General features: G+C 37.8%; 1 protein-coding gene across 1 annotated transcript; it reads right to left on the reverse strand.

Moving 5' to 3' along the window:
• On the reverse strand, positions 1–27,128 carry LOC139728257 (folylpolyglutamate synthase, mitochondrial-like). The gene is made up of 13 exons (XM_071639217.1): positions 27,007–27,128; positions 19,473–19,860; positions 15,704–15,817; positions 14,109–14,227; positions 13,209–13,416; positions 12,483–12,544; positions 10,064–10,166; positions 8,950–9,027; positions 8,169–8,331; positions 6,922–7,047; positions 6,549–6,775; positions 663–732; positions 1–377 (listed from the first exon to the last, which is right to left on the reverse strand). Exons 2-13 carry the CDS (start codon positions 19,539–19,541, stop codon positions 1–3), a joined length of 1,716 nt encoding a protein of 571 aa, XP_071495318.1. The 5' UTR covers positions 19,542–19,860; positions 27,007–27,128.
• Positions 27,129–27,138: the final 10 nt, after the last annotated feature.

Consider the following 27,138-nt stretch of genomic DNA (forward strand, 5'->3'; position numbering starts at 1 on the left):
CTAAAGGGTACCAGTAGCAAGAGTTGGATCTAGGACATTTAGTACCGAGCCAACCAAGTATGTGCTGCCCGTAACCAGGATCTGAAGGTGATCTGCCGATTGAGGAGCTCCTCGCTCAGCGAAAGGTGATATTTCCTGGTTCTGTATTACTCCGTCGTTGAGGGGGCAGTATTTATCATCCAGCGGTCCCACCGCCCATTGAAGCGCTTCGGTGGCGGACGGTGCTACTCGAATGATGGGAATCCCAACCTTGCCATTACTGTTGCTTGGAGGAGTCGACTCGTTTGTCATCTTCTTGTGCAGGTCCCGATATGCATCCGCTAATGTATCCAGCTTCTTCAGTAGAGCAGGCAGCTTCAGAGGCGGTTTCTTGTAGTCTTTTATGCCAAAAATGAGATGGGCACAAATATGACTAATAATGATATGATGTAATTATGTGAAAGTTCAATTAGTTTTGCTGCATTAATGGTAACAATGCCTGCCTAAATACGTTCCCTTACAGGGAATGTGTAGGGATGTAAGATCTCAATCCGAGTTACTGAGACCGACAAAATAAGGAACATATAATCTGTCTGAGTTTTATCCATTTTCAAATTGTGAAATCATCTGTTTTGTTTCAGAAAACAAGGAATCTGCATCGTTGTTGCTGTCACCACACTTACCCATAACTTCGTTGAGTTTGTCAGTGACACTGCGATTTCCACATAAAATCACCGCATCAAAGCTGAAATCCTGTGACAATCAGAAAAAAGGGAAAAAAGAAAATTGAACTGACATTGTCGACTATGTGATAACAAGGTTCAAGCACAGATTTAAGGAAATTGGTATTGGTGATCTACCATCAAGTTCCTTTCTCATGTCTTTTGCTTAACCCTATAAAACCCAAGGGGGGGGGGGGGCACATTGTGCCCCTATACCATATTTTCGTCTGCCACTCCTACACACTTTACACAATTTCAACCAAATTTGGTGACTTTTCCTAAAATCTTATTGCGCACATTTTGATGTATAAGTTTTATTAGCTATGTCCGATATTGCTGGTTGTCACGGCAACCGTAAACTGACAACCATGTTCGTCAGATTTTGCATGATTTTCTGTTCCAATTCAGTAAACAATATGAAAATGGAAGAAATGGGGGTTTTCTCGGCCGTAATTTGCTGAAGGACCAAAGGGTGAAGTAATTATTGTTGTGAATTACCCTGAAATGGTATTCTTTTTATTTCCTTTATTTTCTATATGACATAGGCATCAAACAATAGATATAATAGAAACAATCGAAACTACAGCATTTTCCATAGACTACCCTTTTATTTTGTGTTATCTTCACTCAAGCTTTGCCAGTAATCTCATTTGTTTATTATATTATCAATCTGCAAGCTCAAAATTTCTATATTTTGCAAATATGAAATATTCATTCCAAGCAATATATCATAGGTTTTATACATTCTTTATATTGTAATAAATAGTGCCCCCGTATGTTGACCTTGAGAAATTCCAACCATAACAGATAGCGAAGGTTGACTTGCTTTTCCTTTGAGGCAGATATGAAAATGATTGATATAAAATATATATATATATATATATATATATATATATATATACTGGGGATGAAAAAATGAAAAGAAAAAACATGATTTTAGCATATTTCTATGTATTTCTTTATATTTTGGTAAATAGTGTCCTCAGTGGATGACCTTGAGAAATTTCAAATGTTGGGTCATGTAGAGTATGAGTTGCTCTAGCCATGTGCCAAATATGCCGGTCATACATTATCATAATAAAGAAGTTTATAGGGGGCACAATGTGCCCCCCCCCCCCCCCCTCTTGGGCCTGGAAGGGGTCAAAATAGCTTGGGCTTTTTGTAGCGTTAATTCTTTTGCAGAACTCTTTCGTACATCAACTCACCTCAACTCAAATCATTTCTGATTACTTACTTTTACTTACTGCCCGTTATGCCTCTATTGGCATGTAGGGCAGCAACGAACATCCTCCACTTCTGACGGTCCTGGGCGAGTTTCTGGATAGATCCCCATGTATGTTTTAGGGCCTTTAATTCTCCTTCCACTGTTCTTCTCCAGGTGGTCTTGGGACGTCCCCGCTTTCTCTTCCCTTCGGGTGTCCAGTGAAGTGCCACACGAGTGATATTTTGAGCATCCATCCTGAGTACATGCCCGATCCATTTCCATCGTCGTCTCAGAACAATAGTACTCATGTCTTCTTGGTTGCATTTGGAGAGCAGTTCTTCATTAGATATCTTGTTGGGCCAGAAAATTTGAAGGATTCTTCTGAGTGAGGCTTCGTGTATGGAAGACTGACAGTTTTCTGACGTCTCTCTCTGTCATTCTCCAGCACTCTGATCCATACAACAATGTGGAGAGGACACAGCTTTGGTATAGCCTCAGCTTTGTTCTTGTGCTATACTGTTTTGACCTCCATACGTTGTTCAACATTCTGAAGGCCGTGCTGGCTCTATTGAGGCGTTGTTTGATGTAATTTCCTGCACCTCCGTCGCATCTCACAATGCTTCCAAGATATCTAAATTCTTCTGCAGTTGGGACATTTTTTTTTATTCACTTGTATCGGTAATGGATCTGAGTTATTCAATATCATCACTTCTGTTTTACTTTCGTTTATCTTTAGACCAATTTGCTGTGCAAACTCACTCAGGCGTGATGTTTTCGCTTGCATATGCTGGTGTGTATGAGAAACTAATGCAAGATCGTCAGCAAAATCAAGGTCTTCCAAAGTTGAGAAAATGGACCATCTGATACCTCTTGACTTGTCTTCAGTTGTTCGCTTCATTACCCAGTCAATGGCAATTATGAAGAGAAGTGCGGACATGACACAACCCTGTCTTACTCCAGACTTCACTTCAAACTTTATACCACTGCTTCCAACACTGCATGAAAAATGTGAGTAAAAGCTCTTTATGACAAGAACTATATCGCGTGGTATTCCATACATACGCAGAATTTGCCACAAGCTCTCTCTGTGGATACTATCAAATGCCTTCTCAAAATCAACGAAATTTATGTAGATCTGTCTTTGCCATTCTGTGCATTGTTCGATGATATTACGCAGTACAAATATTTGGTCAATGCGCCCCCTTCCTCTGCGGAATCCTGCCTGTTCCTCTCTAAGCTCTTGGTCGACAGCATCCGTCAGACGTTTTACAATGATCTTTGAAAAAATCTTGCTTGGTATCGATAAAAGGGTAATTCCACGCCAGTTATTACAGTTCCTCAGGTTTCCTTTCTTTGGAATTCTAATAATCATACCTTCGGACCAGTCTCCTGGAATTTGCTTTCTTTCCCACACAGCTCTGAAGAGTGGTTCAAGACCAGCTGCAATCTCTGGTTCTACTTTAAACAATTCTGCATTGAGGTTGTCCTGTCCAGGAGATTTGCCATTTCTTAAGGACTTAATGGCAAAGATAATTTCATCTTTGGATGGAGGGCCAGTGTTTATGTCAAGGTCTTCTTCTGCTTCTTGAATGTCTGCCTCTACAGATGGTGGTGGTCTGTTCAGCACTTCACTGAAATGTTCTGCCCATCGAGCTTCTTTTTCCGTTTCTGTGGTAAGTGTCTGGCCCTGTTTATCAAAAACTGGTGCATCTGTCTTTCCTCTGCACTTTCCACTAATTATCTTGGTAAGTTTGTAAACTTTACCTTGCTCCCCTTTCTTCGCGGCATCTTCTGCTTGAGATGCTAGACCATCTAAGTAGCTCCTTTTATCTGCTCTTGCCTTTCTCTTGACTGTCCTATTCATTTCCTGATACTTACAAGTATACTTTTTCTTTAATCGTTCTGACTTTGCATTAATTACAAGCTTCTTTACCTCTTTCCGTTTCTTTATGGTGTCCCATGTGTCTGCTGAAATCCATTCTTTCTTTTCCTTTCCTTTGTAGCCTATGCACTCTTCGCTTGTCTGAACAAATGTCGTCTTAGTTTTCTCCCACATTTCATCAATTTCCCTATCAGTGTCGTCAAGATCTGCTAAAGCTTGAAATCTGTTCTTCAGCTGAAGAATGAAAGAAGATCTGGTCTTGGGATCGTTGAGCTTTTGAACATCAAACTGTCTCCTTCCTGTTTTCTTGGTGCCTGCTCTCTTAAGTTTTACTCTTAATGATGCCACTACAAGATAATGGTCGCTGCTAACATCTGCTCCTCTCCTCACTTTGACATCAAGGAGCGAGTGTCTCCATGTACCATTTATTATGAGGTGGTCAATCTGGTTCCTGTCTCTGCCATTTGGTGAGATCCAAGTCAGCTTATGGATGTTCTTGTGTGGGAAAAGTGTCCCTCCTATGACCAAATCATTTGTTGCACAGAAATCGAGCAACCTTTCACCGTTGTCATTCATGTTTCCACAGCCATGTCTGCCCATAACTCTTTCAAAGCTGGTGTTGTCATTACCTACTTTTGCATTCAAATCCCCCATTACAATTTTCATGTCGTGTCTAGGAATTCTGTCCAATTCAGCTTGTAGTTGCTCATAAAAATCATCTTTAACTATAACTGCAACTCCTTCACGATGTTGGCCGTCATCTCTCCCAGAGTACAGGACAGTCTCTCCACTGTTGGTGGTAATCTTACCAGATCCTGTCCATCTGCATTCACTGACTTGGATTTAAATGGCCTAGCCGAAAATAATAATCTATTGTTTAAATACCGTTGTTGGTCCCCAAGATTTCAAATTTGGCCAGTGTATATCTTGTCAATCAAGGACTTAAAAACCAAAGATATAAAACACCTGTTTCTTGACCCTGGCCTAACAGGGGGGGGGGGGGGGGCACCCGCGAGAGGAGGAGGTTGTTTTGATTTTGGCATGGGCTATGTAGCTCCATGGTACGTGTGTGTCGACAAACTTTGCTCTTCTTCTTATTCCTGTATTTTCTTTATTTGTGGGTCAAATTTTTTCTTTCGAAATTCAAAACGGATGACAATAGAATTTCTCAATAGAATATAAAATCTAAAACTTTAGAAAGAATAGAGAAAATTGAGTGCACTTTGAATGGTCTGCCACAGGCAGATATCCTTATCATGCTCTTACGTAATATGACAGCTGTTGCAGTCATTAAACCCTGGCTTGGCCTCCAGGTTTGGCACGCCTGAGTAGAAAGTTATTTTGCAGTGGGCAAATACATCTACTCCTCACCTCTCAAACGAGGAATTGTTAGAGGGGTATAGCACCCCATCAGCTTCGTTTGGCGATGGGGTCTCGCCTGAAACGGGGGTTCGACGGCATGTTAGCTGTAAGTTCATAAGGCGAGATCTTTAACAATATACATCCATTTAAAGGAATACCATGTCATGTTCGTGTTAACTCTGCAGTATTCCGCATAATATATGTGCGTGTATATCCTAGGAAGGTGTGCGTATTCAGTGAATGGATGTGTTAGCTTGCGAACGTTTGTCAAATTAATGGCATTGATATTTCATTTGTTTTGGATATACGTAATGCCTGCACTTTTTTCCAATTGTATTCTATTGTCTTCTGAAGATAAGATTATAATTCGAGTAGTTTTAAATCATGCCATTACATGAACAATCGGACCAATTGCTGCTCATTTTTGTCTTTCCTGCAAAAATTTGTGATAAACTCGTAACCAGACGTAGGCCTATTGTATTGTATTGTATTGTATTGTATTGTATTGCACTGCATTGTATTGTATGGTATTGTTGTATTGTATTGTATTGCATTGCATTGCATTGCATTGCATTGTATTGTATTGCATTGTATTGTATTTTATATTGTATTGTATTGCATTGTATTACATTGTATTGTATTATATTGCATTGCATTGTATTGTATTGTATTGTATTGTATTGTATTTTCAGTTACAAAATCTCGGAAGAAATATCATATACATGTTACAATTTCATGATAAATGACTGGATAGCCCTTTTCAACATTATCAACACGATATTGCTGGTTTTCAGAGGACAACCATACGTCATAGAATGAAAAAAAACCCAATATTGAAATATCCTACATACGCAGCAGGAGATATAGGAAGCTCATAAAAAACTTCTGAGTACAAAAAGAAACAAAAAATAACATAAAACACCAACAAGATAAAATAAAACAACATCTTTCCCAGGGTACTATGGTAACCTCTCTATGTATCACAATATCTGTAACGAAAGATATCAATACATAAACATTTTTTACTTTTTTCTTTCATCCCGAATGAATATTTGAATAGCATTTCTAATTGCAGTCGATACATTGATTGGCAATGTGCACTTTCTCATGCAATACATAAAGTTTGCTTGGAGGCCAAAGACCACAAGAACACATCTTCTTCCATCTAAACATTGTACGTGTTTTAGTGAATCTACGCCGAGGCCAAGTATACCTCCTTGGTCCAAGCGTGTCCAGCCTCCCAGTGGAACACAGAGCGTTTTTTTTTTTTTAATCCTCTCATCAACCGCAGCTGATTCGTTCTGTGAGCGTTGGTAATGAATTCTTTTACACATTACAATGTTCACAGTACAGCAAAAAGATATGGTGTGGAACGACATCCGCAGATTAGATGACCTACCACAAAAGGAGCCATGATGTCTTGTGCCCGTCTATCTCCACCGAGGTAGAACATCAGCACTCGCTTGACGACCCCTCCCATGACCTCCGCGTCACGCTTTGCCGCTTCAGCGAACCAGTCTCTACACATAAACGCACTGTGGTTGGTGTGTGCGTTGTCGAGGTAGTATGTCACGTGGCTGCCTTTGACCACTTGGTTTCGCCCAGGCCAGTGACAGGACGCCAGTGCTGATCAAAGAAATACAAAAACAACAGGGGATGCTGATTAGGTTCTTTTTTATGTTACTGTTGCTGCCTGTCAAAAGGCTAGCCAGATTAAGATTGTTACTTGTTGCTTCCATCAATTCTTTTGTTAAGTAGATAGCGTTACCTACCTTGAATAAACTCAGAAGGAAGAGTAAATGGCATTGCCCTTTCGACCTCTCCGTAGGTCAACTGTTGTTCACCAGTGGGGTCAATCAGTCCCGTGACAGAGTCCGGATCCACCGGGTGCTTCGGAACTGAAGTAAGTGGAAAATACCACCATATAAGATATCGAAAAGAAAGACAAAAGGATAAAAGGTTTTGAAGATCTGAACAAGTCATGCTGGTGTTTCTATCTCCCGCGAAACATTCCTTTTCTCTCAGATCATGAATTGAAAATATTCGAGAACATGCATGCAAGAGTTTATCATTTTAAAAAAAGAGCCCAACACACCTTTTTCAATGTCACTGATTGTATTTGGTTAATTCTATGATGCGCGAAGTAAGAATAGTGTGGTATAACAAAGTTGAAGATGTTCTTGTAATGTAATTATGAGAAAAAAAACACAAAAAGAGGGTGAAAAGCGAAGACATTTGTACATAAATCAGATGAAATGACGATGGCCAGAATAACAACCATGCAATCGGTTTGAAATGGTATTTAAGGGAGGACTGGTTGGTTGTCCCTCATCAGGGTAGTCGAAAGACAGGTAACCTTCTCGAAACAGCGTTTCACTCAGGAGCCTGCAACAGTCTGTACATTTCCTGCAAGTCGTTGTCTATCACCTGTTCACCACATGGGTTAAGGGCTAGTGTAGTAAGGCAATTCCTCGACAAATTTCCCGGCTAAAACCAATGTAGCTTTTGGCGAACATAAAAAAAGAAAAAAGAAGAAGAAATTGAACCTAATGCCAGAGCCGAAAAAGATGTAAAAGAAATATTCTAAAGACTTCATCTCGTCTTGTTCATAGGTATTTGTTCATGTATAACGTCGCTTGAGTTAAATTATCAAAGAAAATAAATACTAAAAAGGCGATCATCTGCATATCGAAATGATTGTAAAACCGTGTCTTACCACAAAATTGCGTTCCCTAACTGCCTAACACAATAACCCCCTTCACATTACACCGTGTAAATGATAATTTTACACGTTGTATTCGATTGACCGGATTCAGGTATTTAAAGAAGTTTTTATGATGCTTCTCCCTTCTTAGACCAAACCTTTCCCGAAATATAATGAAAACATAATATTGAATTTCCTTGAGAATTGGATGTCTGTTTTTGTACCTTTATGTAATGACACGTATGCCGATGACACAGGTATGTTCAGTCGATTCGGGGGTGGGGGATGGGGGGGGGGGTGGTGGAGAGTACTGACCCGTAAAGTCGAATCTTCCTGGGTCCTTCTCCTCGAGCCAAGCTTTAGCCATCTGCACTGCCAGCGTTGCGTTGATAAGTTGATGCTTTCCAACGAGACCAACTTTGAGCGGGTTGCCCCGGAAGTCGTTGTGTTCGATTGGCGAACACACCTGAAGAGTCGCCTGATTGTGACAGATCATGATATTCTTGTCTGTTTATTGATGGAATGTCTTGAAGCCAAATCATTCTCCATAAAGATTGAACGGCATTTGACAATGTTCCCAATTCATTTCTGGTAACGACACAGAGTTTGTGTATTAATGACGGTTGTAAATTGTGAATTCCCTGCAGCATCCATTCATTAAACAGCGTAAAAATGCACAGATTCTAACGATTGGTCTACCTACAGATCAGTCTGATTTCACGAGAACCATGTTCAAACTTAAAAATCAACAGTGGAACTATAAAATGAAAGACCACAGCTTGAACACAAACTAAGAAAAGAAAATCACCTATACCTTTAATAAGATAATGAGAAAGAGCGACATTATCAAAAAATATGATAAATGCAATAAGAATACACAATAATCGGGTGGAAAAGAAACAGCACCAAAAAAAAAAAAAACACATTCTGAAGTTTAAAAATTGAGGAGATGGGGAGGAATGCTGAAGAAGCAATGCTTGTAGGGTGTGGAACTGGATAAATTATAAACGACAAATTGGTGATCACCCTTGAGTGTATTGCTTTCCTATAGGCATTTTACTTACAACTATAGAAACGAATACGAGCAACTAATCACCTTTTTTTCAGCAGCTCTGCGGGTCAGAACTCGCATGGCCCCACCATCCTGGGCAACTGTGAAAGCAGGTCGGCCGTTCTTTGTGAAAGAGACATTACACATTAATGTTATGAATTTGCAACTGTATCCAGTTATTGTGATTCTTTAGTGCAAGTTAAGAATGACACTCACTAGGCATTCATTCAAGATTTATTTTTGATTAATCTTACAATTGCGATGAAAAACGAGCAAAAACACAAACAAACGAACAAACGAGCAAACAAACAATGAAGTGTCCATGCCGTAATGATCGACATTTCATCCTAATTTCGCGTTTTCTCTGTACCTTAAAACTAGTGCTGTTTGCAATACTATTTTGCATGAATTACATCATATAGATCAGTTATCAAAATATTTGAATTGTACATAAATACATTTCGGATATATTATAATTATATTACTAACATAATTGTTTTTCAAGTGATGCACGTCTTACCAGTTCGGCTTTTCAGCAAATCACACATTTCAATCCCGATATTATTACTATTATTATCATCATCATATGTATATACATTCATTATTGCAATTTTTCATTGGTTTTCTCGTTACATATTCATTCGGACGTACATGCATATCTTTTGTTATGCTTCATGACCTGAAATTTTTACAAATTGTTCAATATTACAATTTTATAAACGTTATAGGTTATATTATGCCTTACCTTTTGTTGGATGGGAATAAAGTAGAATTAAATTGAATTGAATTGAATTGGAAACAAGCAAACGAACATAATTCCTTCCATTGTGTCGTTCTATATTATTTAGCTCGTACGTACCGACATCCAGATCGACATTAGAATCCTAAGGGCTATTGGAACCCTGTCTTAACCTCCATATCGTGCAGCTATATGATGGCTCGAGAATTTATTCAAAACTTTGAAAATTCCTGACGTTTCCCTTTAAATGGATTGTCCGATTTTCTACTAATATTACCGCAAATATCCTCTGCTAATTATACAGCAAATTTTTCAAATAATCATTTAAGGAGGGCTAATTACACTTTGAAAGAAAGAGTGTGCAAACTGAATTTTCCTTATATCAATATCAAGTGGAAAGCAAGTTCCCTCTTAACTAACCTTAAAGATGCCGGATTTGTGCCAGGCAATTTCTTCGATCGTGTGTCCCAGATGATCCACGTGGTCGATACCTAGAGAAGTTACTCCTGCCACAGTGGAAGACCTTTGAGTATACCGGAAGAAGAAATCAGACTTTTGCTTGAACATAATAATATAACCCATTAAGAGGGCCTAAATGTTGCTGTGAACATTTAACATCATCTTGACCTTAATGATTGATTGATTATATTTCTGCAATTCTTGTCCACGCATAAATACATCACAAAGTCAATTGAACAAACTGATTGGTAACGATATTGTTTAAATCTTACGGTTGAAGCAGGTAAGTGGTTGATGCAAGCATACGATATCATTTCATGATTATGCAAAATAAAGATGAGCAGGTGTTATTTTATGCACATATAGGGCTTCTATACGCAAACTTAAGAATCACAATGTGCCTGCTGTTCAAAAGACAAATCAAAGAGCTCTAGATATAACAGAAATACAAGAGACCATCATCAAAAGCAAACGCTTGACGAGGAAAATGGGCTCAGAAATAGTTGTCTATGCAATGCGACAAATCTCATGTATGCACATGATATAATTCAATTCAATTCAATTTTTTCAATAGTGTATTTATTTCCATCATCAAAAAGAAAAGAAAAAGTTGACATAATCCAAAGTGATACAATTTTTTCATTTTTTCTTACACTCGTCTGAAAAAGGATTTTTTTTTTCAAATACAATAAAAGTATATGCACGAATGATGTCATAAAAAAGAGACAATGCACTTTGCCATGGCAACAAAAATAGTAAATAATCACAATGATGGAAAACAGTGTTCCTCTAAAAAATATCTTATTGCAAATTACAATCACCCAAATTACAATCACCCAATTCCTGATTTATTCTGTGTTATGTTTTGTTGGGAAAAAAGAGGATGAAGATAAATGAATTGAATTGTGTTGAATTGAAAAGGAATTTACTCTCGATTGAATGTGAAAGTACGAATTTCACTGCAATTAGAATAAGAACTAGTTAAATACACATTCTGCACACAGTCAGAAAGAAATAAAAACAAAATTGCCACAACGAGAGAAAAGAAAGCCCTTCAGTCTTTTTTCAATATATAATATAACTATGCTACCCATTTTAAATTGAGCTTACAAGATTTCTAATTAATCTAATTAATAAATCATCAATGATACTCCTGTAAAATCTGATGCGTGCAACACCTTCGCAATGATTTATTCGGGCTTAGACCACAGCAATACAGTGGTGGATCTTGATCATTCTCTTTGACTCTTTGTTCACTACTAAAGACAATCTTCTCACTTTTTCTAAAGATTTGGATTTTTTTTCCTAAAATGTCTCTCTTTCTAAAAAAAAAGAAAGAAAAAAAACCGTAGAAGAAGAAATCAATATTTAAATTCAACGCTAATCATTTAAAACGTACGAGCTTTTGATTCCGTGATAGGTCATTCCCTTCAGTAGGTGACTTAAATCAGTGAGGTTATATCTTGATTTATAATCTCATGCAAAAAGATGATAATGCATATTTTCTTCCAGCGCTGCCAATATACCTGGGTATATTGGTTCAAAGTGGCTTTAGATCCTTCAAATCTCCAAATTTGAGCACATTGCCATTTAGTAGGCCTACATTATTCTGACAGAGCCGTCGGTGTGCACAAACCTTAATTGCTAACATGGCGCCCAATTAAGTTATCTACCATACCTGCACCAAATGCGTATAATACATTTTCTCATAGCAGATTCTTAGCCTTTGACCGTTTGGGTGATTGTAATTTGCAATAAGATCTTACAGCAAAGCTATAAAGGGGTGAACGCGCAAGCTGGTACCGTTAGTCACTATTGACGTGTAGTCTTTTTTTTTTCTCCTGAAGTACGTGTATTACCGTCATGCTGTTTCTAGCACCGGTAACCATGAGTGAATCGAACTGAAGCGTGTAGAATACAAGAGAGATTACTAGTGTACTGGCTGTTTGACCAAGGAGCTTCCCCACAAGGATCATAACACGTGTTATGATCCTTGTGATTTTTGTGATTGTTACTCTGTCTTGCGTGACGACCCGGCTCCGTTTACATGAGCCTATTAATTCAGCAAGATGGTCTCTGACAAAAGCTTTCCCCGACGCCTCGCTGATGAGCATTCAATCCTTGCCTCGACATTCTCCATCGTAAATAGCTGCTTTTGAATCAAGTCCCGGGTGCGGAACGTGAAAGCCTTTTAGGCCACGACAAAAGCTAGCGGCTTCTACAGCGGTTAGAGAGTGATGACGCCAGAAACTCACATGCAAAAACGACCAGTTCTGATCAGAAAATTCTATGCATTGTGTATCGAATCTCTTCAGTGCGGACGTACTGAAGCAAATCGTTTTTTGAATATATTATTATCATTGTAAGGAGTTGTTCTCACCAAAGAGTATTAGTCGTGTCGTACTCTCCTCCCATACCAACTTCTATGACTGCCACGTCCACCTGTTAAGATCACACAAACAGATTCAATTTAAGTAATTGGTAAACCAATCAACAAACCAACCAAAACAAACAAAAAAATACACTCACAAGGACAAATACACTATACTCATAACTCTATGATAATTTTCCGAAACCCATCAGATGCCTGATAAAAACATATGATAAATGCTCAACAAAATTAGCATGCTAGGGTAGAACCTCATCTGTATTGAAAATTTCATCCGAAATTATTAATTTTGTGAAATTTGTGAAAGTCTCTGACCAGCGTATTAATAGACCGTCACGTGATCAAGGTGTGACGGTTCATTTTGCTGAAGAATGACAGCTGTAACTTTCGGAGGTAAGCATTTGTATTAGGACCAAAAGCTTAGCACAAATTTCAGAAAATTAACATACATCATTGTTTTTCTATGAGGATCCCTTGTGAAGGTTTGTATTTTATGCGTAACGCTTCAAATTAATGTGAGACTGCATGTAACTTCCTAAATTCGGATTGTGTTCGCATTGAAAAGTAAGTATGAATCGAGTGAGGACGCTCTCCATAACACAACAATCCCAATAAAAGACCGAGTGAGGAATCATCTGAATCTTTTCGATTCGACCAGATAGAGTGGCAGGTTATCATGGTTGTGGAAGATGTGCTATTTCAAGATTTTTCCCAAACCTTTTCTTGAATGAAGATGAAGAATGACAAGAATGTGAAGAGTTGGTATTGACCAAGTTTATCACTGTAAATTGGATCTTCTTCATTCATATAAGCATTCTTTTCGATCATCTCGAGGAAGTTGAGGGCGTAACGGGCAAACTTCTCCCTGGGAAGAGCTGCACCTCCGACACGGATTCGTTCCCTCACTTCAACCAGGGGTGGTGAACTGGAAAAAAAAAAAGTGTTCTCACCTGTTAAAGTGCAGTTCAGGAGCTTGCGCGAGTTGTTTTGAAGCCGCTTCAACCGCACACAAGCAAACCAAAAAGGAACTTCCAGTGACATCCACGCCTAAATGAAACTACTTTGTGTATAACACCAATGTCGTTGACATATACCATCGTTGTTGTTTTTTTCACAGTTCTCACAAATGATTTTAAAGAAATTCTATCAATCTACCTTTATTACCCAATCAGAACCTTTTCACAAGAAGATGGATAAAGGTTCACCAATGTTTTTTTTTTTTTTTTTTTGCTACCGCATGGGATGATCGCATCCCAAGCTGTGCGTGAAACTCGGAGTATGGCATTAAGGCACTGATGAGCCTTTAGTCATCTTCTTGTGTAAACGTTATCATTACATGCTGTGCCATCCGGACATTGAGCACTCTGAACGAAGATAAACTATCCATTAAAAAAAAAGATATATATATATATATATATATATATATATATATATGTGTGTGTGTGTGTGTGTGTGTGTGTGTGTGTGTGTAGATATATATTCAAAAAGTACAGCGTAGCGAGAAAGAAGTCTGTATTTGCGTTTGATATGTTTAAGCAATGATTATCAATGTTGAATTCCAATTATACAAGAGGACTAGAAAATTGAACAACAATAGAAAATGCGCCTCTTTCTTACGTCAGAAGTCCAGTTTTGTAGCCACAGGTCCTGAGAATACGTTCAGTCAAAGCACACGTTGACCCTTTGCCCTTGGTCCCCGCTACGTGAATGCAGGACAGTGAATCCAATACCTCTTTCTGTTTTGAATGCATAAGTTAAACCGTTTTAATGATGACATTTCCCCAATTCTAGTGCTGCTAGAGTTCATTTCAGGCCACATTCTCATCTCATCTCCTTTTTTGGTATGTTTACCTTCTAATGTATTAATTCAATGTGTCTCTACAAGTACTGTTCAATAAGATAGTGGCTTGTGATTTCATTGAACACGAAGAGAATGAAGATATGTTTACTAGCTTTAAATTGCTCACTAAAACCAAACGTGTTTCAAATGAAGAATGTGTAAATGTGGCTAACATACTCGAGACTAACACTGCAAGGAGATGGATTCCATTAAAAATTTTATCCAAGATTTGAATGATGTGTCAATGTATCTTTATTAAGGTTTAGGTTGATAAGGCCGTCTGAAAACTGATACATGCCGTCTTTGTACAACATGCAGCTTATTTTGGAAACATTTACATATGGACCCAAACCCAAATAACCCCACTGGGCATTTTCCCCCGTCATGCAAATACACAGACCAACCAAGAAAGAAGAAATTACTGTATCTTGCATAAATTAATTAACTTTAAATAATCAAGTACAATCATGCAGGTAACTGATTTAGTAACTTTTATATTTGGAAGCAGCACCCCAAATTTAACAACTTTGAATATTTTCATAGTTCCACAAATGAAGAAAGAACAAAAATACTATGTTTTGCATAAATTAATATAATTTGCATAATCAAGCACTGCACTGGTACCAGGTTAAAATGATGGCTGATGATTTCTCATCATTCATAAATGAACTAAGCACCCTAAATAACTCCACTCTATGAATTTTCATTAGTCCAAACGCATGATACCACAATGAAATAAAAATAACAGGATTTTTGCATAGAATAATTAAGTGAAATTTGCATAATTAAGCATTATCATCAAAAAAGCGCGCACATTTCCGACTAAATAATATTCATATAGAATATGGACTCAGCACACAGAAATTATCCCACTACATTGTATGCTAATTTTCGGTGATCCAAATGCAGACCCACCAACAAAAAAGGAAAATATCACATTTTGCATAAATTTGTTACATTTGCATAATTAAGCACTTAATATCATTAGAACGTGCATTTTGCTGACTTTGCAACATTGATATTTGGATTCAGCACCCGAAATTACATCAAGAGACACATTTTCAGGTGGAGCCTAAATGCGGACTACGAAACTCAAAAATTAGGCTGATTTTTCCATGTCGTCCCATGGTCTATATTTACATAAAATCACAATAAACAATACATGCGACAAGACTGAATTTTTCCATGACCTTGAGTCCCCCTCCCCTATTTGATAAGTAATGAAAATACTATGACCACTTTAAAATATCTGGACTGCTCACATCATTCATTGCACACAATTAAGAAGTGCCTTTATGAAAATAAGGCCAGAAAGTGAGAACTCCGCTATTATACAGTATTAGTTGAGATATTTCTACTGCAGTAGTCATACCGTTATACCAACTCGTTTCAGGAACTTTCTGCAGTCGGGAATTTTTTCGCATCTTTTGTCAGGAGGGTAGGCAATTTGAGAAGTGGTCATCTTTCCGAGTTTCTCCAAGAAGGTCTAGGATGTAAAGCACAAAATAATACTCACTCATTAATATAAAAAGTTCACAGTAGACACAATGAGCAGAATATAACAGCTAGGGTTTGATGACAAATTCTTCTCACTTGTTTTTGGCAGCTACTGGAATGTTTGAATTTGAAACGTTGGTGTCCAGAGGAAAAAAATAAGAGGGCCGAAAGAAAGAAGACAAAAACAAAAAGATTCTCTTTGAATTTCTGTTAGTGACCCGTTATCAATGTTTATTGTGGCTCCGGACCACCGAGCCATGCTCATGTCATGCCGCACTACAATGTTTTATTGAACCACTTCATTCACGTTTGCATTTCATCGAAGGATCTTTAGGCGAAGCACCGAAGAAATACATCGCATCACTGAGTCCTGCCTGTTTCCATGGCAACTTGAAGTTTTCTAGGGTGACATGTTTTCAAGCATTGTTTTCTTTGATCCATCCACATCGACATTAGGAAATGCATCAAGAACATATTAAGAGTGATGGCCGTTAATCCGAAAGTGAAATAAAGTTTTCATTCCGAAATTCATAAATTTCATGTATACATAGATGTTTGTTAATCCGAAAATGAACTACGGACCGCTAATTCGAACATTTTGTGGCATTATTCCTCAGGTTTGCTTTTCAGAAGATCTTTTTATTCGAAGATTCACTAATCCGAAAATAAAGTACGATTCATTATTTCGAGGATTCGTTCATCCGAAATTCAAATTAGGTTCGTTTTAGGAAAAACCCGTTAAATCCGGAAACAAAAATGGTGCGTATATACTTATTAATCTCACTATCAAAATAACAAGCCTTGGGAATAAAGAACTTCAGCAAGCTTAGGATGCAACAATGGATAAAAATCTCACAATGATGCGGCAACAGTCAAATTTACAGATAAAATCCCATGATGATATAGCAGCAGCCTAATTTACTAACATGTTCAATTTGTATTTGGAAACGTTAATGTAAACGAGGTTATTCTTCACACCAAGAAAGTTTGACAAGGAAAATTGCTTGTATTGCTTGTCATATTATCAACTGCAAGCAAGGTGACCTTGGAGATCACAAGTCACTCAATCCCGCTGGAGAGAACAAAGTGTGAAGACATTGTGAACACAGTGTGAAATCTCGTCACACTGTTTTCCGCAATCCAAGATGGCGCCCAAAATGGCCGCCATTTCCAGAATTTCTTATAACTTTTCAACCAGAGAACCCAAATACAAAATTAAAATGTCTAAATATATGTTTTGAAGCATGAAGAACTCAATAAAACACATATCAAGAGATGTTGATGCACGCAAGTACCGAAATCCAAGATGGCGTCCAAAATGGCCGCCATTTTTTGAAATTCTTATAGCTTTTCAGTCAGGTAACCCAAATACGAAATTTATATGTCTAAATATATGTTTTGAAGCATGAAGAACTCATTGAAACACATATCAAGAGATATTGATGCACGCAAGTACCGAAATCCAAGATGGCGTCCAAAATGGCTGCCATTTTCTGAAATTGTTATAGCTTTTCAGCCAGGTAACCTAAATACAAAATTTAAGTGTCTAGATATATGTTTTGAAGGATGAAGAACTCAATAAAATACATTTTAAGAGATGTTGACGCACACAAGTACCGTAATCCAATATGGCAACCAAAATGGCCGCCATTTCCTGAAATTTTTATAACCTTTCAACTAGAGAACCCAATACACAGTTTAAGTGTCTTTACACGTTTCGAAACATGAATAACTCAATAAAATACATATTAAGATATTTAGACGCACGAATGTGCTGATTTTAACGCTCGAGCTCTTCCTTATATGGAAAATGGGGTGCAACCAATTTTATCTCACAATTATGTAAATAAATGTCAATATATTTCATAAGAAACTTTTTATTTAAAATATAGTTCTTATGTGTAACGTATACAAATAAAAGCATTTGCATGTTAACGTCAAGGAGTGTGTCCTTGTTACGAGAGAAATATTTCACCAACAGATTTGTTGCTAAACATAAAGCCTACACTAGAAGGCAATATCCGTTTACCACATGGTCTATTTTCGTCACCTTAAGCACATGAGATGAAAATTTAGTGCTAGCCCCTTTTTATTACCAATGCATTTGATGTCTACCATGAGGTGAGTTCCAGTTGAAACTGTCAGTTATCACTTGAGAAATAAAAACAATTCTTTGAAAAGTAAAGTTATTTGTGCATGGAGGGGGGATACTCCTCCACCATACGAGGGACCTTTTTTCTTTCTTTTTTTTACTCGAAAGTGAAATACATAGTGCAAGCGTTTGGTAAGATATTGAATTATTTCCATCAAAGAGTAGGAAATTGGATATAAAGTAGTATTCAGGGAAATGGGCAATATGATCATGGAAGGGTGTGGGGGGGTCCCCTCCCCCTCCCCCTCCCCCCCCCCCCCAACATGAGGGAGATTTTGCATTTTCAGACCTGATATTCAGACATCCTGATGCACCCTATTGGTGAAATAATAGATTTTTGTTTCCATCAAAAAAGGAAAAAAAAGATATACAATCATGGATGTGCGCGGTCACAGGGTTGCCTGCTCCCACACGAGGGAAAATTTCGTATTTTCACAGAGCTGTTGCATCCATTTGATGAAATACCCGATATTTGTTTTCTATTTGAAAACGTGAGGAAAAATATATATTCAGGAAAGTGTCGGGGAGGGAGAAGTGTGAAAGGAGAATACTCCTTCCCATACCTCAGAAATTTTTGTATTTTCCAATTTGAAATTCAGAGATTTAGCGGACTCTTTGGTGAAATATCTGAGATTTGCTTTTGTCCTAAAAGTACGAAATTAATACTTATGGAAATATGCGGGGGAGGCGTATGAGGTGATGCACCTTCCCACAAAATGGAGATTTGTTGTTTTTTTCAGGTTACGAGTTTTATGGTGCGCTCTGTTGATGAAACACTAGATTTTTGTTTCTAATAAAAAGTGTAAGTAGAATAAAGACTAGTATATTCAAGGCAATGAGCTAGTAGATTATGGGGGGGGGGGGGTCACTTTCGACTGGAGGGAGTTTTGCATTTCGATGATCATCATTAAACGGCCTAATGCACCCTTGGTGTTATATGGAGAAAATTATCCATTCTCGAAGAGTAGATAATAATTTGTTACCAAAAATGTCCAGGTTAAAACTAATACTCTTGGACTAGTTAGATTTGAGTATATTAACAATGTGAACACTTTGGGAATCATCAATCCACATTGTGAATCATCAATCCACATTGCGAATCGTCAATTCACAGGTGTGAAAGAGAACTGAAGTACATTACCATGGTTACTGTGTAAACTCTTTGTCGAAAGCCACCCCACAATGCAATATCATCTTAACACTGTGAGCGAGAGTTCTCACATAGTTGATTGTGTGAACACATTGTGAACACACTGCGAGAAAATGTATTCTTTTCAGTATGGATGCTAGGATAATGGGATCAAAAGTTCGAATGGATTTAGACAGTTGAATAATTTCTGTCAGAAAGAAAAGGATACCATTTGCCGAACAAAGGATTAAATTTGGTCAGAGTACTTAAAATTGTTTCCTTATCTGTCACAAGTACCTAGAATTTATAATTGTCTGTAATCTTTAAGGCGAGACATTTTAAATTCAAGTTTATCACTTTTACCTCATAAAGACTCTTTTCGTCGTTTTGTTGAAAGCCGTCCGTGACAGGATTTGACTTTGCAGTTTCCATGTTGACAGTATTCTTCTTGGAGCAGTTTCAAGAATGGTTTCAAAAGATGCAGCTGTGGAAGTTACCGAAGCGCTGGTGATTGTACAGTTCGTGTCTGTCTCTTCAGTGCCCCAGTATTTATCCAGAGAAATTGAGATGGAATATAGTATGGTTATTTGCACTCTGGCATGCTCTCGCTTGAGAGCCGTATGGTCTTATACGGGAAATCTTGCTGCTCACATTCTCATTATCACGGACTTGGCATGAACGAGGTAACCACAAACAAAACAGTGGATGGGACCGTGACGAAAACATCCCGCACGTGACATAGATTTCCCCTCTGCCAAAGAAGTAAAAAGAAAAGAAAAATAGAAAAAAGGATGAATACAAAAAAAAAAAATCGATGAAACACTGACAAGATCACAAACCACGTAGATTTTAAGAAAGCGAAGCCATCTGACCTTTTGCAGTTTGCCGTGAAATAAAGTTATGCCTGATAGGACAAGATTGATTGGTCAAATCGTGATGCGAGTTGAAAAGAACAAACAAACCACAGACTACAGAGAATTAGGTGTCCGAGGGTTGGTCTCAGAGGATCGAGTCTTCGCGGATCCTGAGAACATTGTTGTGCCGCAAAATACGACAAAATGGTAAAATGGGGGTGTTTATATCCATGAGCCATTCCATATTCAAAAAATCCGCGATTCAAACGGGAATGTAGTATAATGGTCGAATACATAATCAAAATATCTTTTGGGAAGAAATAATTGAAGTCTGCAAATAACTGCTACATAAATGAGCATTAATCCTAACCCTTAAAAAAATCCTGAACCTAATCCTATTACTTACTGGTATTCAGCCCGGAGGGGTAATTATCCATGGGGATAACCGTCCCAATACATTAACTGTACAATCGGATTGAATATGGAGTGATGTCCGTTATTCTAAAACAATTGTTTTTTCCGAAAATGAAATGAGATACCTTTTTCCAAAGCAAGGATCTTCAAATCCAAAGGTACAAAACACACAAATTCCTATACCGAGATGTTCGTTAATCCGAAAATGAAATAGGGCTCGTTATTCCGAACATTTATGTTTCGTTATTCCGAACGTTCAATTCAATCATAGTTTATTTCCAATCAACGAAAATCAAAACATAGTACAAAGTATACATGTCATGAAATAATATTGTTCAAACGTTTGCAAAAGATTCATGTAGTATACGAGATGAATTATAGAACAATATATATGTACATATACATATATGTATATTATATATATATATATATATATATATATATATATATGTTACTGTATATATATATATATATATATATATATATATATATTTATATATACCGGGTGTCCCAAAAAAGCGGAACGGTGGGTTTTCAGTACCTTGCGTTCTAAAAGTGATATATTTATTGACATCATTAGAAAGAGCATCTTTCGCAGAAGACCATGATACCAAAATCATTAAATTTGGTTCAGTACTTTTTATTCTACGCCAATTTCTGTAAATGCAGTCATGTTTTCAATTTTTTGCGACTTATGAGATAATAATTTGGGTGCGACACACGTTCCATACGTCTGTAAGCTCGTTGATCCACAGTGGCGGATCCAGAGGGGGGCGCAACCGGCGCACGCCCCCTTTATTTTTCGTTAAAAACAAAAGAAATAAAAAGAAAAAAACATGAAATGAAACCCGGAAGTGGCACCAGAAATATTAGTCACGCCCCCCCCCCCCCCTTTACAGAATTCCTGGATCCGCCCCTGATCCATGTCAACAAAAGATACAGCTTCCATATTGGGAGCACACACACACAGACACAGACACAGACACAGACACACACACACACACACACACACACACACACACATACACACACACTGTTTTTTCCTGGCCCGTGTAGTCCATGGGCCAGGCCAGATATTGGTACCATCTGAGGTGGCAATACCTTTTTGGTGTCATGTTGTTTGTCGGGCATAGATATGCTTATCAAGCTATGATAGCATTTCCAAATGAGTAGCTTAGTCATAATAAATGAATTTTAAACCAATTTGGTCTCGTTGTTATATCCCTGTACTTCTGAATCGAGACCAACCGCTATACAAAGAAGAGCACTGTCTTCTGTATGTTCACAGGTGTTCTGTTGTAAACGCGGTGCGTTTAGTCTTTATTCAAGGCAGCGAAGGGAATATCCAAGGGTCATGATGTCCACAGCGCTTAGTCTAATATTCAAGACGGCGAAGGGAATGTCCAAAGGTTATAATACAGTGTATATCCCTTTATCTAAAAACAACAACAACAACAACAACAACAACAACAAAGCAATTCCTCGTAAATGTTACCGTATTTTTCAATTAAACATCTGGAAAACAAATTTTACACAGGCGGGAAAATAGAATGTTGGTTTTGTAGCCTCAAAATCATACGGAATAGCCAGGAACTCAATTCAACAGTCTGAGCCACCCGAACATCTCGTCAGTTTCCATTTCGGACAAGTACATTCCTCTAAAAAGTGACATTTTGGGACTTTTCTCACTCGTTCTGACTGCTCGGCAAGATGGTCAACACCAGGGCAAAACCACCAACGGTACCTGACAAAAAACAGGCCGGGACCGCTGGGGAGATAGACAGTGACTCGAGCACCTCTCCATCAGATCAAAAGCCCGTGAGCAACCAGCCAGAACCCAACACAAAGATGGACATTGAGACCATTGTGGAAGCCATTATCAGGGCATTCACGGACAAAGGACTGGTTGAAAATCGCCTCGCCCCTGCCCTAGGACCGGTGTTAGCGCCAGCGCTACACGACTGTTTCATGTTGGAATTGGAGAAAAGGGATGCCCAAATCAAACATCTGGAAAACAAATTGTCTGACGCCGAAGCTCGTGTAGAAGAACTGGAACAATATTCCAGGCGGAACTGCTTGGTCATCCACGGGATTAAAGAAAATCCACAGGAGAACACAGACACCTTACTCTGTCAACTTGCGAAGGACCAACTGGAAGTGGAAATCCAACCACAGGATATCGACAGATCCCACAGGATCGGCGAGAGGGGCAGACTTGATAGGAAAGGTCATGCTCTTCCTCGTCCCATCATAGCCAAGTTTGCCACGTACGGTCCCAGATCTCGAGTCTATGCCGCCAGATCGAAGCTGAGATCAACCCGCATCTTCATCCACGAGAACCTAACCAGTGACAGACAGAAATTGCTGAGGAAAGTGAGAGCAAAATACCCCCCACCCACAAACAAGGTATGGACACAAGACGGCAGAATCAAGATCAAAACTACACACAACCTCTACACAATAGCGACACAAAATGACTGGACGGAACACTGCAAACGAACTCGAGAACGATGAGTTGCCAGGGACGCTCACCAGCCATCATGATGTAAACAAACATGGCCCGTATGTATGTTATTCGAACTTGTGAACTTTTGAACTCGAACGTTCGTTCGTTTTTCCTCTGCCTTGTACTCTGCTCGATTGTGTTACTATTCTTTGCCGTCATTACTTGTATTACGTAATGTGTGTGCATGTGTATGTGTGTAATGTAGTTTATCATGAAGTGTAACATCTGTCTCAACTCTGTGAGAGCCTTTCAAAAGAAACGTACCTGTGTAGTATGTAGATCGCCCTGTCATGAAACCTGCTGTACATCTAGTATGCATTCGCCCTTACCTTGTAATTCCTGGATTTGTTTCCAGTGCACTGCAAACGAGCTACCTTTCAATCAAATCCTCGATGATGACGAATTTCAAAGAACAATTTACACGTTTTTCAATTACTCTAGTCATTATTGCTCTTCACGACTTGATTCTTTTGCTTTTGATGTATTTGGCATGAATGAAGAGGAAGGTTGGTCTGCCGATAACTTAGAAAATCCTTGTAATTACTATTTCAATGATACTTTTGATAGAAAGTTTAATCAATGTGGAGATAAACAGGCATTTTCTGTTTTTCATCTTAATTCGCAGAGTTTGTTTGCTAAATTTCACTCCATTTTTGATTTTATTGACAGTTTAAGTCACAAATTTTCAGTTTATGCCTTTTCTGAAACATGGTTTAATTCCAATGTACCGTCTATGTACAATATGAAGGGCTACTCCTTTGTACATAAACCACGTGAACATCGGAGAGGTGGAGGAGTTTGTTTATACGTTGATGAGAGATTCACTTTTCAAGTGAGAGATGACTTGTCGTTTTCAAACGAATCTGTAGATACAATGTTTGTTGAGATCGAAATGGAAAACAAGAACATCATAGTAGGTGTGGTTTACAAGGCGCCCAACTCAGATGCACAAGCTTTCAATGGAATGCTGGAGAATTCTGTAGCAAGTATTGCCAGAGAGAACAAGTTGTGTTATATCGCAGGTGATTTTAACTTTGATATTCTGAAGCACTCCATTAATTCATGTACAAATGATTTTCTTAGCATTATGTATACACATGGCTTGTTGCCCTTAATAACAAAGCCTACCCGAGTGACATCCTCATCATTTACATGTATTGATAATATATTTACAAATGTCTTGGACAAGTCCATTACTCCTGGTATCATATTTTCAGATATATCTGATCACCTACCTATTTTTCAAGTCACAACTTTTGATTCGACTGATATGAAACTGGACAAGAGCCGTCAGTACTTTGAACTTCAAAGCTTTGCAAATAATCTGAATTACTCAGATCTTATCCAAGACCTTTGTTCTATTAGTTGGTCCTGTGTTGATTCTTGTAACGATGTAAATATGTCATATAATGTTTTTCTTCAAACTTTGGGACAAATTTGTAACAAACATGTGTTGAAATCAGCCCCAAAAGTTAAATGTAAGAAAACAATTGCAAGAAAACCTTGGGTAACGAAAGGCATTCTGAAATCCATAAACAGGAAACAGAGATTATTTCATGCATATATTAACACGCCTTCTAGTAAAAACAAGCTGACATATCAGCGGTATAGAAATAAGTTAAATAGTATAATACGTGCTTCAAAGCGAACATATTTCACAAACTTAATCATGAGAAATAAAACCAACCTGTGTAAGGCTTGGAAGATTGTTAATGAAATTTTGGGGAGATGTAATATATCCAAGCTCCCAAATTCTGTTGAAGTGCTCGGAAAAAAGATTGAAGATGACAAAGAAATTGCTAATGAGTTCAATAAGTATTTCTCTGATATTGGTGTTTCTGTTGGTAACAATGTTGACACTGGTAAAAAATGTTTCACTGGTTTTTTGAACTCTAAAATTTCTGAATCTGCCTTTTTCATGCCTACTGACGAGTCAGAAATAATTGAGATTACAAAAAGTCTGAAAAGTTCAGCTTCCTGTGGACATGATGGATTAAGTTCTACATTTATTAAGAGAATTATTCACTTCATTGCTCAGCCATTGTGCCATGTTTTCAACCTTTCACTATACTCAGGCATAGTTCCAAACTCCCTTAAGCTAGCCAAAGTTATCCCGGTTTTTAAAAAGAACGAAAAACATCTCATAGAAAATTACAGACCAATCTCACTCCTCCCTACTCTCTCTAAAATCCTCGAGCGTATTATGCATAAAAGATTGTACAAGTACCTGTCAGAAAAGAACGTATTGATTAAAGAACAGTTTGGATTCCGACCATCTTGCTCTACTGAAACAGCCCTTTTACATGTCGTTGAGCAGATTACAGCTGCTCTAGAGAGAAAAGAAATTCCTTTGGCCATTTACGTCGACTTGTCCAAAGCATTCGATTCATTAGACCATGGTATTCTGCTACACAAATTAGAACACTACGGCATTCGTGGCGTACTCCTTCAATGGTTCGAAAGCTATCTCAGTTGTCGAAGTCAATATACTAGTTCTAAGGGCACCAACTCAGACATTCTACCCATAACATGTGGAGTACCACAAGGGAGCATATTGGGACCACTTTTGTTTTTGGTGTACGTGAATGACATCATCAATGCATCCAATCTACTTCGTTTTGTACTGTATGCGGACGACGTAAGCATTTTGGCTTCTCATTCTGACAAAACAATATTGAACAAAATGACGAACGATGAACTGCAAAAAGTCTGTGATTGGTTTAAAGCTAACAGATTACAAATGAATGCAAGTAAAACAAAATATATGATATTTCAGTCCTCCGGAATGAAGCTGTCACATGATGATATGATGATATACGCAGATGGTAATGCTATTTCCAGAGTTGACTCAATTAATTTTCTTGGGGTTATTATAGATGAGAGATTATCCTGGAAAAATCACATCAATCACATCCATGGCAAGATCAGTGTATCCATTGGAATGATTTATAAGCTACGCGTGATATTACCAAGGAAAACCCTTTTAATGTTACACAACGCCCTTGTCTTGCCTTACGTAGATTACTGCAATTTGGTTTGGTCTGGAGCCACTGAGCGTGACTTAAATCGTCTTACCGTTCTTCAGAAAAAAGCTATTCGATTGTGTACAAACTCTCATTATCTCGCTCACACTCCTCCTCTTTTCAAAGACGTAGGCTGCTTATCCCTTAAAGATAGGATCTTTTATAGAACGAGTATTTTTATGTTTAAATATGTACATTCGGTATTGCCGTGTATTTTTGATGATTATTTTAAAACGCATTCTATGAGTCATAATTTTAATACACGTTACAAACAAAATTTTGTCTTGCCATTATGCCGATCTAAGATGAAATGTAGGAACTCGGTGCAATATAAAGGTGCAAAAATATGGAATTCATTGGAATATAATCTTAAGTGCATTATGAGTTTAAATCATTTTAAGTTGAAATTGAAACAACATCTTTTTGAATCTTATGATTAATTACGTTTTATCAAGGTATTGGAACATTATACATTCATGACGTTTTGTTTTGTGTTGTATTTATGTACTTTTTGTTTTGATGTGTATTTTTTGTGTCTATCATTGAGTATCTAGTATCTAGTGTTATTATGTAACATTTTGTATTTTTGTATTTTCATGCCAATCTGTTTTTTAATATACTTCTGTATAGGGAATCACAATCTTCAAGCCACTGGCTTTTTCGTGGTTTTCCTCGACGTTTGATTATTGTACAAATATTGGCTGTATTGCTTTTATGAAATCAATAAATTGAATTGAATTGAATTGAATTGAATTATTTATCATTTTCCGGTGAAAACGGTACGGTGAAAACGCTAATACCACGCCAATTTCGCTTTATTTCCATCCAACAATGAAAGATTATTCAAAAACAATGTACCGGTACACTACAATACATTATAATCAATAATGTTGTAAATGAAAAGAGTGATTTTTGTTTAATACTGAAGTATTTGTTGAGAGGGTGATATAAAAACAGTATAGATAATCCCTTTTATTAGGAACTTTAGATATGATAACGGTACATTGTTCTAGATAAAGACTAAGCGCACCGCGTGACAGCTGTGGACATCATAACCCTTGGATATTCCCTTCGCTGCCTTGAATAAAAACTAAGCGCACCGCGGCATGAGATCTCGGGGTAGAAGCTGGAGGTCTAGCCGTCGGAAATTGACCCGTGAGCCACGGCGAGAAGTTGATCCACACAGGGGCATCTTGCATAGCCTCGATTAGCTGAGGAAAACAATAAAAATA

The sequence above is a fragment of the Diadema antillarum genome, unplaced genomic scaffold (genome assembly GCF_040938485.1).
Source record: "Diadema antillarum isolate AM-2024a unplaced genomic scaffold, OU_Dant_1.0 seq00000170_RagTag, whole genome shotgun sequence".
In the NCBI taxonomy this organism is placed as follows: Eukaryota; Metazoa; Echinodermata; class Echinoidea; order Diadematoida; family Diadematidae; genus Diadema; species Diadema antillarum.

Bases quoted from the DNA above. Each gene is read 5' to 3' on its own strand.
- LOC139728257 (XM_071639217.1), bottom strand. From the start codon at position 19,541: ATGGAAACTGCAAAGTCAAATCCTGTCACGGACGGCTTTCAACAAAAC. The intron at 13,417-14,108 runs GTAAGAAAGAGG...TTTTTTTTCCAG, and splicing joins TACAAAACTGGACTTCTGAC to TTCACCACCCCTGGTTGAAG. The intron at 733-6,548 runs GTAGGTCATCTA...TGATTGTCACAG, and splicing joins ACATCATGGCTCCTTTTGTG to GATTTCAGCTTTGATGCGGT.